General features: G+C 43.1%; 1 protein-coding gene across 1 annotated transcript in view; it reads left to right on the plus strand.

Moving 5' to 3' along the window:
* The first annotated feature begins 539 nt into the window (after nucleotides 1-539).
* Nucleotides 540-13,169, plus strand: part of LOC124312706 (Krueppel-like factor 3) — a 37,056-nt gene continuing 24,426 nt past the window's right edge. The window contains exons 1-3 of the mRNA XM_046777200.1: nucleotides 540-1,291; nucleotides 6,740-6,940; nucleotides 7,695-7,881. Of these exons, the coding sequence (XP_046633156.1) occupies nucleotides 1,280-1,291; nucleotides 6,740-6,940; nucleotides 7,695-7,881 (400 nt within the window). The 5' untranslated portion in view covers nucleotides 540-1,279. The remainder of the gene's footprint in view (nucleotides 1,292-6,739; nucleotides 6,941-7,694; nucleotides 7,882-13,169) is intronic.

Raw genomic sequence — 13,169 nt, forward strand, 5'->3', positions numbered from 1 at the left:
TGCTGGCTCATTAGTGACCAACAGAGATAACTTCAATCCAGTTATTCTAATGATTTCTTATTGATTCTTGAGCCGATTGGATTTCAATGAAATCTGCCGATTGTTGATGGCCGACTCACCTTACGTGGCTTAAACAGTTATTGGATCATATCCAAAACCAAAGCGAATAATAAAAACAGAAAAACCGACAAGAGGAAAAAAGAAAAGAAACGGCTCTCGTGTGTGTGCATAGAGCCATTTAATTGCGAAGAATGTATGGCAGATGATGAATGGCCGGACACACACAAAGACCTTCACTACCCGAGTGGAATCATCCACAAACTCTTTGGCAAAAACGAACAGCAGCCAGCCAATATATTTATACATCTCCTTCTTCTTCTTCCAGCACGAAAGAGCAACAAGCAGCGCCAGCCAGCCAGCAGACTGTGTCGAGTTAAAGAAAAATAGATACGCCCCCCTTTGAGAGTTCGTCTGCTAGTCAGAGAGACCCTGAGGGCCCGCCCTTCATGCGTCCCTTTGCTTTTTCCCAACTTTTTTAAAAATGTTCAGTCCTTGTAGTGCCTTGCGCCAGGTCGGACGTGCCTTTTATTATTCTGTATATCATCGGTTCTTTTTTTTTTGAATTTTTAAATTAAAGGAAAGAATATATATATATATGTTCGGTTTTTACCCACACGTACGTACGTTTTTCCTTTTGGTTGATCAGACGGAAAACAAGCCAAACTGTTTCAGTTGAAAGATAAAAAAGAGTTTGTGGATTTGGTTGGCAATTGTGTTTGGCAAGACCTGGGACTCGTTCGTTGCCACAACGACAGCTGTGAACCGTGAACAAGTGTTTTCCTGTGTTTTTCTCTCTTGTGTGTATTTGTGTGCGTGATTCTTTTTTTACCTGTGTGTGTGTGTGTGTGTGTTTGTTGGTGCCACCAAGACCACGTTGATGCCCTGTGTGCAAGTTTTACCTCGTGTTCGGCTCTGTAGTGGTGGCCATTTGGGGGCTAACAAGTGTTTTTTTCTGGTTATTATATTTACCAAGTGCTTCGTTCGTGCCATGACTCGTGGATTCGACAACAAGTGTCGGACAGATTAAAAAGAAAACTTGGTTTTGGACGACGTTCGTCTTGGGAAAAGCCGGTCACACCACGTGGACATTTATTTTTCGTGGAAATTTTCTCTCATTTTCGGATGAATAATCATTGAATAATCCCCAGCACTCTACAACAGCAGCTCAACGGCGAATCTCCGTGAAATTGTGGTTTCATCATCATTAGACACCGCCTACATGGTTTACCTGGTAATATATTGCACCTTCCATTATTATTCGTAGTCCCCTCGAATCCTAGGTCTTATGACAACAATTGAAATGGGGCCGTAAGCCATCAGTGTACATTTTCGCACGCTTTCAAATCAGTTGAACAGCCCCAGAAAAATCCAATCTGTTTCTTTTCTTTCTTTCGTTCGATTCTTTTTCGATTATTGGGACCACCACTAGGGCACTCTACACACTGGCCTTGGACTCACGTGGCGTCGTGTTGGCCGCGAAAATTTTCCCCCTCTTTTTTCTAATTTGAAAACACAATCGATGAATAAGCCACACAAATTTTGACATTGGTAAAAATTATGTAATTTATCAAAAGAGTCGACCACCACCGAAATGAAAGAAAAAAAAAAAACTTTTTTCGGTTATATTTTTCCCGTTACGCTCTCCTGACTGACCGGGCCCCTCCTTTCGGCGTAATTTATGGTGTCAAAAATTTTTGCCGAGGTTTTTTATTATTTGAAAAAAAAAAAAAAAAAAAAAAAATTGTTATTATTATTTTTCGAAGCTTCAAGGCTTTTCGTGATGCCTTGGAATCGAAAACAAAAATGCAATCATTTTTGTTTTTTCGTCTCTCTCTCATGTCCGGAGGATGGAATCATTGATAGGATTAGTCGATCAAGCGGTGGGCGTGTCTGGGATCAGCACACACACACTCACACACAGTTCAGAGCATTGAACGCCGAGTTGAAACAAGACAAAAAAAAAAACTAGAAAAACACGAAAGTCGAAAACGAGAGAAAAAGGGCGGGGTCGAATGCACCGGTCGAGGGGACGTTTGTTCGTATCTTTTTCGTCCGAGAGTTCGAAAGACTCTGTGTAATGTTGTTGCTCCACGTGCATCATCGCAGTTACACACACACACACACACATGCAAACGAAATGGAGAAAATAAAAAATTGAAACGCAGAAGAAGAAGAACAGGTTGACGCCCTCGTGCCCACTCCTTTTTTTTCTTGTTCATCATTGTCAATTTGAATGTCGAAATCGTCTTGGCAGACTTTACAATTTCTTGTTTTGGACGCTGCTCGAAAGTGTTTTTGATTTTATTGAAATGAAAGAGATTGGCCGATTGCAATGTCATTCAAATTTGTCTAATGAAGAACTGATACCCATCGTCTTACAAGGTCTGAATTTTATTTTATTTTGAAACACACACACACACACAATCTGATTGTGTGGATAGGGGCTCGATTCTCTTACACAAAGGGCGTTTTCCTCACTGGTGTGTGTTAAAAAAAAACAACAACCGAATTTTTTTGTTTTTGTTTTTTCTCCCTAACATGCCTAACGGGCAACCCAGCCCAAAAATTGTTGTTTTTTCTCTTAACCGAGAAAATTATAAAAAAAACCTTAGTTTAAGGGGGAAGAAGAAATGTCTTTAGATGCGGGAGTCTCTCTCTTTTTTTAAGGAGGTTCAACCTCTTTCACCCCCTCATCCTCGATTCTAGACCTCTCCCCCTCCACATTACAATTTTCTCTTATAAAGAAAAGGAAATTTTGAAAAAGAAAAAAAACGATCCACCTTCTTCTTCTTCTTCTAGAAAAATATAAAAAAGGAAGAAAAACATTTCTCCCCCTCGCTGACACACGTAGGGAAAGAAATTCCAGCTCGTCTTGTTTATACCCTTTTTGTGGGTGTGTGTGTGTGTGTGGGGTGAGCCTCCACCCCAAAAGCCAAAGGTATATAATATGCGTCGTGTTCTACTACTGCCTTCCTTCACCTGTGTGTCTGTGTGCACACAGGTAAAAGGAGGATGGATGTAGGGGGGTTTTTCAAAATGAACGACCTCTACCATATTCCCCCCTTCGGCTGAGAATGACCTGCACACCGACTTGGAAGGGGGAAAAATAAGAAAATAAGAAAGAGAAGAAAAAAGATGGACATGAGATATATATAAACTACCATCATTCCCCCCTCTGCCGCCATTTTCCATCCATTTTTACGGGTGTAACCCCCCCTACCCCACCTGAAAAGAAAGAAAAAAAACCACTCCCATACCCCACCTGCTGTCATCTATAATGACTTCCACGGTTCCGTGTTCTGCTCACACAAGAAGAAGAAGAAGAAAAACTGTGAGCTGGAACCGAAAGAATAAAAGACGAAAGAAACCGTATCGTCGGCCACCACACCACATAATCAGGTCGCCAACTGTATGATGATGATACTCTATCGCCTTCTCCAACCCAAAGGGATAGAAGAACATCAACTTTTTTGATGGCTCTTTCTTGTTTTTGTTTCGAATTTTCCTTCTTCTTTTTCTTTTCTTTCGTAATTTTGTGTGTGTGTGTGTGTGTGGACGGGGGGAATTCTTTTTTATTGCGTCGAATGAGATGCAAACGAGGTTTAACAAGTCCCTTTGGCCCATCAGCAAAGAGAGAAAATGCTGCGCCATGGTGCGCCAGAGCGACACCCAATGACAATGGCCTGATTATACGTTTGCGAGCACCTTCTCTTGTCTTCTGGCCCTTAATGGGATTCATAAAAAGGCCAAAAAGAAGAAGAAAAAGAAGAAGGAAATAAAAGCTGCAGACAAACGACGACCACTAGTGCTACTCAACTCACGAGAGTTTGTTCAATTTGATTCTTCTTCTCTAGTGTTTCTTTCCATTTTATTTTTTAAATTTAACTACTGGTGGATTCCATAAACTGAGAAAAAAAACACCAGTGGCCAAGTAACAAAAAGGAAGTTCTCTCTACATAAAAGAATAAAACATTCCGGACGTTTTGAGAGAAAGAAAGGAAAAACAAAAAAATAGAGAGTTGGGTGTGCTCACATATTTCTCTTGTTCCTGGCCGCCTGTCAACCGCAACTTTGTTTTTTCTTCCTTTTCTTTCCGTGGGAGTCAAACGTATACGGAACCAGGAACTTGTAGAGTTTTTTTTCTTCTAGTAGCGAGGGCCGCATGTGAGCTATTTCCGAACATAGCCCCCACCCCTCTCGGCCAAAACCAACAAAAAACTAGAACTGAAACAAGAAAAGAAAACTGTCAACTTGTTATTTAATCTTATTTTAAGAAAGAAAAAAAAAGATCGTAGAATCGTGATTTCAGAAGGTCACGTCCCTCCCTCCATTCGCTTTACGAATTTACGTTTTTAGTGATTGTGTAAGTGGCTTATTTGTTTTGCTCGAGAGGGCTAAACCTGTTTCCCCTATATGGTAAGAAAACCCCGCCCAGGGAGAAAAGAGAGCTCCTTCTTTCGTTGACCCCCTCATCCATGTAGTTACGACTGGACGAGAGTCAAGTAGAGAAAAGTTGTGTGCTGTCACAGCAGATGACCCTCTTTTTTCCCCCATTTATCAAGGTAGTGCCGAGTGATTCCTTTTAAGAAGCCCCCCTTTCCACAGACGTAGACTTACTTTCCTTCAATGCTGTTAAGCTTTGAAATCATCTTGAGCCCAGGCAGAAATGAAACAACAGGTGGGGCCGCCGCCAGTTTGACCTACCCCGAGGTTGCGAGTCAGAGTGCCCCCCGTCTGCAATCGTAATAGTGATGAAGCACTTGGCGACGCTCTACATCCTTTTGGGACGACTCTCAGCTATTCCTCAGGTGGCTGTCGTCTGCTGTCATGACGACACTCCCCAAGTCTCTTTTTATCTCTCCCCCATTCGACACACCCCCCCTGAGACTCTCGTCATGCCAAGTCACGCCAAGCACCTGAGAAGTGGGGGAGGGACACGTTAATCACAGTTATTCCCTTTTTTTTGCTCTTCTCTCACGGAGCGTCAATTTCTTTCTTCGACTCCCGTTCGATGAACGACATCAAACAAGATTTTTTTTTTGCATGGACTGTTTTTCTTTTAATAAAAATAAAATCGTAAATGGATGAAATGGGTGGGGAAAAGGGAGATGAGGCGAGATGGTTCATTTTCATTCCTGTTTCTTTTTTTCTTTTCTTTCTCTCCAAAACAAAATTGTTGGGCCTTTTATGGGACCCATCGCCAAAAAGGGTCAAGCAACCCGGACATGTTAGGCAATAACTCACTGAAGCGCGTCACGAAGGCGACTCGCACGGCACGCGGTAAAACATATCAGAGAAAACAAAGAGAAATAATTTTTTGAAGGAAGATGTCAAGAAAAAATCAAAAGAAATGGGTAACGTCCTCTTCGACATACTTTGAATGTCTAAATCCCTGATGACTACAAGGACGAACCAGTAATTCGACGATGACCTTTCGAGAAATGTTCAAAAATGGAAGTTTTTGTGTGTGTGTGTGTGTGTGTGCAAAAGTCAGTCTGGTTAGAACTGCTCTTTCGAAAATAAATTCTTATCTTTTTGAAATTAAAAAAACTAATCACGAAGAAGAGAAGGGAAAAATGCACGGCGATAGGAGACACTGAGGAACCCTTTTGCTTGATAATACAAACAAGTTTCAATCAAACAAGACATTCCACTTGATTCAGTTGTAAAGCGCTTGGCTGAGCGCGCACGCAGTGTGCGCCTCATCATCCACAAACCCAGTTACGGAAGCGTTGCCCCCCTCCCGATTTTCCGCATATTTGAAATGATTGAAATGTGTTTTTTTTTTTTTTTTTTCTTCTTTTCTTTCCTCCTCGGTTAGCTAATATTCTTTCCTTCAAGTTATTTTTGGCTGATTTCGTCATAAAATTTGTCAGAAACAAAAAGTGATGATGTGGTTTCTTTTTTTTTCACATTTGATTAGCCGAGCGTATTCGTTTATTCGGGGGCTGATAAAAATAAATTCCTGTCTCCTTTCATTCTTGCGACGACAAATTTAGAAAAAAACGACCACCAACGCTCGCTTCTTTTTATTTTGCCAGCGAAATGGCTCTCCTTTTTTTAAATAAAAAAAAGTCCCGCCACCTATCGTATATCCATACCCCCCATCCACTAATACCAGACGATAGCGGAGGAAGGCGCTTCCCACCTGTTGGCACTTAAATAAAGGGAAGGAAAAAGGAAAAAACCTCTCAAGGAACTTGTTGCAACGGTTTGTTGTAAATCACATTTTTTTTTTTCTTCTTGTGCAACTGACCAGTGATTGGCCATCCACGGTATCGGTCAATATTATAGCATAGGACCAAAAAGAGCTTCAAGATGATTAGTAGAGCGGGACTCGAAGGCCCCAAGCGGACCCCAAAAGCCTAGGATGTCATTTTTCTTTTCTCCCCTCTCTTTCGTCTCTCTTAAGAGCATCTTGTTGGCAGTTGGTTGAAATCTGTTAGAGAGTCTGGGCCTCTACTTTTACGGCACCTTTTGATGCTTTGGTGTTATTTCTCCTCGAGCCAATCGGAAAGAACAATGGGAACGTAATGAACGTGGCTGGCATTTCTAATGTACCGTAATATGCTGATTGGAAGTGCATTAATTACCAGACTGGGTTAATGCTCAAATAAAATTAACCGATGCCAACTCTTTTATTTTCTTTCTCTTCTCTCGAATTTCCAACGATTTCCAGGGAGAAGGAGCGACGGTGGCGACCAGTGGAGTGGAGCGTTTCTTCACTTCCAGCAGCAAGAATTGCAACAGCAGCAGCAGCAGTAGCAGCAGTAGTAGCACCTCGAGCAACGGCGGTTGCAACACGACGGGACCGCCTTTCCGACGACCCCCGACTGCCGTCGACCCCGTCATCATGCACCCGACCATCAACTACAAAGAGGTGAATGATGCTGGCTAACAGTCTTTTTGAACGCTCAGCGCAAGATTAGACGGATCCGCTTTCACGCTCAGCTTCCATGAGAATTTGAAATCGAAAGGATTTTGTGGGTAGCGACCGACGCTACCGGTTTTCAAGTTTCACCTTGTCAACAGTGTCCCGCCGACGGTTGCACGACATCCGTTATAAACGTCTCCATATGTAGTGGTGGAATATTTTACTACTACTTGTTCACGCGCGGCCCTTTTTTTTTTTTTTCGTTTGGTGGTTGTGGGTGCCCCCATCTTTATGCGCTAAACCTTCCCTCGTTTTTTGTTTGTTTGTTTGCTTTTTTTCCAGTTTGTTTTATCGATGCGATCGATTCATACGTTTTTGTCTCTCAACGCTCACGTGACCTACCTGGCGCGGGCCGTATGCATCCCAATCAGATGCAAATTTCAGTCTTGCTTTCCTTTTCCCCTTTTTTCTTTTCCACTTTATACAATCTTGATTTGTCATGACAATTTTGTTTAGTTACTTGTCTCTCTTTAATTCGCTTGTCACACAAAGAGACGGGAGCGAGAAAACTTGAAACAAATTCAAATTTATTGCGTCAATGTGGGTCACAACTTTTTTTTGACTTGATTTGATTTGTTGTTGGCATGACTTCTTAGTTTCACTTGTGTTTTTTTATAGACAAGCCACGGCAAAACTTCTTTTGGAAATCAACGGCCGTAACCAAATAATTTCATTTTTGATTTTCTCTTTTTACGCGCAGAAACAAGCCGAGTGCCCGCCGATTCAAATGGAGCCCGTGGATTTGTCTGTCAATAGTCGAGGCGGAGGTCATCTGGTCCTGACAACGGACACGTCCAGCCGGCGACGGTCGTCCCGCTCCCCCGAATCCCGTAAACGGCGGTCGTCGCCGGCCAACGGCATCATCGACTTGCGGGTCAACAAATCAGGTAGGACTCTCTCTCCTTTCTCCATGCACATAGTTGCACGCCACTTTGTTGAATTACGATTTGACGCGCTCCCGATTGTGTGTACGCCTGCACGTAACTTAAAGCCAAACTGTCGAGAGAAGAGAAACAAGAAACGAAAGGGACGAGCTTTGAAATTAACGAGTTTTTCCAACAAACAAATGGGCAAAAGAAAACAAAAAATAACCAGATGCCACGGCGTCGGCTACTGTTTCCATGTCTCATTTCTGAGCTGCTTCTTTTGCACCGGCAATAGCGTTTGTTATTTGTTTATTTTGCGGTTCTCACGGCCAACATATAAAACACACCTGTCGTGGAAATTTCTCCCGACTCCTCTGGTCCATGTCTTCCTTGGGCCCAACGCCGATCAACGGCGCTCGCCTTGACAACAGGCGAGTCTCTCCTTTAATTCTGACGTCCAAACTTGACGTTTCCAATTCAATAACTTTCCAAGCCGCTGATGGAAAAAGGAGAGAAAAACCAAAGAGTCCAGAGTCGCTGGAGACGTATAAAAATATTGTGTCGCTCCCTAATTGGCCGTGTGTTTTGTGGCGTTACGGGAAAAGAAAATGGCGACAGGAAATAATTGAGATAGAACCCATTAAATAGAAGCAGCACAGCCTGTCGCTGGGCCGTGTGAGAAAGAAAAAAAAAAGAGACCCAACCGACGCTAACTTTTTATACGCTACACACACACACACACACAACAAGGTGTGTAAAGTATTAATGTAGTAGCTCCGGTCCGTTTCGGTTGTTCTTTAATTCTTCCCCCTTTTTTTTGTTTCGTGAGGAATTTAAGTGGAAAATGCTGTGGCCCCCATGTGGGGAAGATGTGACTGCGATTGATGCTGTGGGCGATCGTTATAAATATCGTAATTGGTTGAAGCTAGGGCTGCTGCTGTTTGGTTGCTGCCGGTTCTTTTTCGGAAGCCACTGGCCGCCGGCCACGGTTGACAAAAGAAATTAACGTTCTTTATTTTATCTCTTTTCTCTTTCTCTTTTTTTTCTTTTTCTTTTATTCTCATCTGCTCTGGCAAGTGGAGAGTGGTGTGGCGCCGCTCTTGAGCCTTGAGCTCCTTGCGAGGACCGCCTCTCGTTTATCATTTTGCTCCTCTTTCCGTTCTCACAGACACACACGCACAGACACAATCACGCTCGACAGCTTCCACCCCGACTTTTTCTGATGCCTTCTTCTCACAATTCCGAAAACCCTTTTATTTTTCTTTTAGATATATATTTAATCTTTTTCTTTTTCTTCACTACCTCTCTCTCTCTCTCTACCTTGGGTCTCCTGTTTTGTTCCCTTGCGTCTTGCGGGCTGCTGTCATGGCAACAATGAAGGCGATGCCTTCACACGCCATTGGCAGCAGCGAAGAACTCGGGATCCGGATGCGGCTGGGAGCCGAGCCGACCAAATCGTGACTTCAATCAAATCATTTGTCGAAAAGGATGAAAGGGAAAAGATAATAAATCAACCAGACAAAGCTAAACAAATATCCACAAGGCGGAATGACACAAAAGAAGTGCCAAGTGCAATGAAAAATGAAATTACGTCCAGCTGTATAATAATTGCCGGCCTTAGCTGTAAAAACGAGGTCGTTTCTTTTGAGCATTATTTCCCCTCCTGCGCTAATTCCTCGACAAATGTGGCTACTGCCCCGAGACCGGTGCTCTCGATAACGTTTAGATTGTTTCATTCAGAAACACTTAACCGTACACTCTCACAAGTGCCCACCTCATGGTCACTGGGTACGTTTGTTTTTCCAAGTGTTATTTTTTTCCCGTCCAGCGTTTTCCAACCCCTATTGCCTTATTTAAAATGAATAATGAGTCGCATTTGAAACGTCTTAATCGAGATCAGTTGTCATTTTTCTCGAAAAAAGAAAATGAACCGATACCCCTTTTACGTAATGATCTCATAAAAGGATGCAAGAAGGGTGTGGGGGAGACGGATTACATCTGCAGAGGACCCGCTCCGTCAGTTGATTTCATTTTGTTGTTGTTTTTTGAGCTTTTTTGGTTGTTGACCACACTCGAGAGATGTTTTGATAAATAAGAGAGAGACGGACACACCCACTTCTATATTTATAAACCGGTTTGTTTTCGACTTGTGGCAGAGATGAGTGTTGGGGTATTTTCGGGTGTTTGGTTTCATTCAGCCCGCTCGACATCTAATGGCATTTCTCTCTCTCTCTCTACATGCGAGCCTGTGAAATGAATCGACCAACGCCGGCGGATCGTGTAACGAACCAAGTCGTGAGCGATATGGGATGCTGAGTTCGTGATGTCCATTTGCCTCTTTTTTTCTTTTGGCGTGTGGGAGGGGTTGGCCAGCTCGGGACTCTCTTGGAAGAAAAGACTTTTTTAATTTTCTCTGCGTTTTTTTGTTTTTTTGCACGAACGACGAAACAAGAGAAACACGCACGTATTCAACTGAGAGCGAGCGACAACCAAAGTCACGAACGACTGGATATTGCGCCAGGAGCATCGGCCGTGATCTCTTGTTTTTCTTCATCCGAGGTCCCGATGTGGCACGAAATCTCGCCCACACTGTAATCATCCTCTCGTCTTTCTTCCACACCCACACACAGTGTTGTCTCGCCTTGCAACAAGAGCGAGAAAGAGGTGGAAACGGAATCAATGAGAAGATGCTATCGTTTCGACTCGCCATTTTTATATATCTGTGACGCACATACAATTTCTAGCGCGTTCTTCTTCTTTTTGAAGTTTGAAATGAATTCATCCCGTCGAAGGACGGGGCGAAGGATGCGCTTTTGAATTTTTTGGCGGTTCACCTTCAAAAATTGGTGAGTGATTGACTTTGCGATGGATCCAACCCGATTGCCTTCGACCGAAATTGGCGAATCTTATCCGATTTCGTGAAGATCGTTCCCTTACGCCCTTGAGTAGGGAAAGTCAAACCGGCTCCTTCCTTCCTATATCACTTTTTTTTCGACTTGCTTATTCTCTTTTTCTTTCCTTGGGTTTCGCCAAATTGTCTCCTTTGATGGTTAGCGGCGGCGGAGGATGCGGTTTCGGTGCTCAAGTCGCGTGATGATAATCAGCGAATAAAAGGCAATGACTTTTGGAAAGGGAAGGGCCTTCGATGGGCGCAGCAGCAGCCCATCATCCCCCCACTGTTGATATGTAGGGATGGGCCGGCCAGGCCTTTTCGCCTTGGCACGGCCCTCACCAAAACAGCTAGCCGACGGTAAATACCGGTTTTTCTTTCGTTCTTTTGCGACGCCGCGTTTTGGCTCGAACTCTCACGGAGCGAGACATAAACAACGTCCGTAATTTTTATCTCTTTTCTCTGTGGGTTTCTTCTTCTTCTTGTTGCAGCCACCTTTTGCGACTCTCTTCCGCCTCCTCCATCCTTTCGTATTCTTCCTAATTAACATATTATAATGAAGACGCTGGGGCGCGATGACTATCATCATCGCACTGGGCCCTCCGATGATGAGCGAGTCGAGTTTAAAAGCCGCAGTCGAAAACTCAGCCGTGTTCGTTCCAACCCCCTCCGATTCTATATCTTCCCGTGACTTTTCTTGGATCCCAATTGGCTATTAAGTGCAGATATTCTGGGAAAAAAAAACGCAATCAAATGTGTCTGGCAACTCTCTCTCCTGGGCTATGGGGTTTCGCCAATAATAAAAACCAGAAAAGAAAGGAGGATTGGTTTTAGCACAATTTCTAGGCAATCAAATGTCATTTTCCCTGGATTTATATACATCCTCCTTTCTAAAATAACTTTTTACTATTCATCACCCGGATTTCCAATCCCTACCGTTGGCTTTAATTCATTGCCAAATGACAATCAATAAAATATTCCCGTGGCTGTGTGTGATTGTTCCGCATCTGCTCGGTTCGGGACAGACTGGAACTGCCTTTTATTTCAGATTTTATTTAGTTTGGTCGGGGAATGAAAATGAACCCCCGCCCGTTTCCAATAATGGACGCACGCGCTCGCGCACCACGGCTAAATAAAGATAAGATGGATGGAGAGATAAGATCGATCTATCGAAAACTGTTCACGGTGAAGGCAATAAAATGGGGCTCTTCAAAAATCTAAAGAGCCGACGACTCGGCCCACCAATTGGAAAGGAAAAAAAAAAATAAGAGATTCTCTTGGTTTTTACTATCGGAACAAATGTGAAGGCGATCGTTGGGACTTTCCATCATTCGATTCCTAAACATTCCTCCGTTTTGCAATGCAAGTTCTCAGAAGCAACAGCTGTTGTTGTTTTGTTTTCGGTGATTTTGGCCGTGCAACGTTTTTTGTTTCATGACCATCTTTTTCTTCTCTACCTCGCAGCAGTAATAATAGTATTAACTTTTATACCATTTCATCGCCGCTTCTGCGCCGGGACGGTATAATGAGACCCGGTGGGTTTTCTTTCTTTTTCCTCGCGTCTCTTCAAAAATAAAAATGATGATGTGCCTTTAACGCCGTGAAAAATTGCCGCACTCGGAGGAAACTTTTATTCCTCGTGTCGAGCCCTTCTGCCCGAAAAAAATAACGCAAGATCGGCGGTCGTTATTGGAGAGAAATACACTGACCGTGACAGTAAAAAGATGAAGGCGAACATGAAATTGAGAGATACCGGAGTTGTTGTTTTTTTCTTTTCCCTCTCTTTTTGAATAATGTATACACTACTGAAATATCCTCCTGATGTTGTGGATTCGGTTGGTTGTTTCTTTGCCTTTTATGCAGCAGCCCGTTTGGCATTTTTTGAATGAACCAGAGACGATTATTTCTTTTTATTTTTATTATACCTTTTTTTTTTCTTCACCGACGCCGACGTTTTTGTGTTAACATCAGACAATACAAGGATAGACCCCTCCACGCGTCAATGAATATCGAACTTTTTGGTTAGAAAATTGTTGAATTGTGTTTCGTAATAAGGTGAATGTAGAGTGGCCGGTGTCGGATTTTTTTCTGAATTTCAAGGAGAAAAAAAAAAAAAAACAAAAAAAAAAAGGGAAATTGAGCTAGCGGATGGAATTAATATGGGCGTGGGTTGAGTGCCGAGCATTGAGGTGAGAGACAAGGAACGTAGGGAGAAGAGACCACGGCACTGATCACCGTCGCCGCCGCCGACATTGGACTCGATAATGACGGCGTGTGTGGAAGAGAACTATCGGACACGCCTCGGTGTTTGTGTGATGCAATCAATCCGTCCATCCACACCCCTCTGTTTTTATTACTCTGCGCAATCAACGGCCCACAACAAAAGGTAACGCCGCCATCAAGGTCGGGAACGAAACAA

The sequence above is a fragment of the Daphnia pulicaria genome, chromosome 8 (genome assembly GCF_021234035.1).
Source record: "Daphnia pulicaria isolate SC F1-1A chromosome 8, SC_F0-13Bv2, whole genome shotgun sequence".
NCBI lineage: Eukaryota > Metazoa > Arthropoda > Branchiopoda > Diplostraca > Daphniidae > Daphnia > Daphnia pulicaria.